Genomic DNA, 869 nt, shown 5'->3' on the forward strand with positions numbered 1-869 from the left:
TTTTTTTTTAATTTCTCAAGCTGTATTGCACATACGTGTAGTGATACATATCCACTGCTCTCACTACTTATTTAATAGGGAAAGTGAATGATGTGCTGATATCATTTCTCCCCAGGAAGGAGAGTAGAACATTTCCCTGGTAGCTGTGAATAACCAACTGAGCATTTCAGTGGTGTTAGGCAACCATCCTTCCTGTCCCATTCTTCATGCCCGTCTCACATCCCATGAAAGGGATGTATTTTCTCCCATTAGATTATGTCTTCAACAACTTTTTAGGACTGATATCCCAACTCATATAATCAGATTTTCTAAATGTTCCGCAGAGGAAATCCAACAGTGATTACTGAATTATCTGATTATAACTATCAAAATAATTTTTGTGGCTAATATTTCAAAAGCACTTATAAAATCACATTTTCTTTCCCAGGTTTATATCTTTGTATGCAAGGACACTTGTGACTTCTTGTAACATAAGAAATGCCAGTCCTCAAAATATCCTGCATTAAAAATAGATACTATGCATTTTAAAAGTCATGCTATGCATCCCCCCTCCCCCACATCCAGGTAGGTACTTTCATTTGTATGAAGCCATTTGGCTACTCTCTCAGCAAAAGCATATTAGCACTGCAGTACCTGATCTTCCGGTCTATTTTTATCTCCTCGTTTCAGGGAGCCAGCTATAACCAAGACAGATTTAATAGCACGAAGTCCCCAATCATAATGATCCTAAAATCAAAACATAGGTATATTTTCTCAAGACTTTTATGAGGGAATAAGATTATCATCCCAGAAGTAAAAGCTGAAAGTTAAAAGAGTTCAGATAAATATACACTTTAATGATTTAAAATAATATTTTCTTCTTCTCTTTG

At 35.6% G+C, this 869-nt stretch overlaps 1 protein-coding gene across 1 annotated transcript in view; it reads right to left on the bottom strand.

Moving 5' to 3' along the window:
- DNAH11 (dynein, axonemal, heavy chain 11) overlaps positions 1-869 on the bottom strand; it is a 364,599-nt gene that overhangs the window by 208,590 nt on the left and 155,140 nt on the right. The window contains exons 41-42 of the mRNA XM_008573669.1: positions 634-726; positions 461-497 (exon numbers count right to left, since the gene is read on the bottom strand). Of these exons, the coding sequence (XP_008571891.1) occupies positions 461-497; positions 634-726 (130 nt within the window). The remainder of the gene's footprint in view (positions 1-460; positions 498-633; positions 727-869) is intronic.

Source organism: Galeopterus variegatus, unplaced genomic scaffold, assembly GCF_000696425.1.
Source record: "Galeopterus variegatus unplaced genomic scaffold, G_variegatus-3.0.2 Scaffold949, whole genome shotgun sequence".
Taxonomy (NCBI): domain Eukaryota; kingdom Metazoa; phylum Chordata; class Mammalia; order Dermoptera; family Cynocephalidae; genus Galeopterus; species Galeopterus variegatus.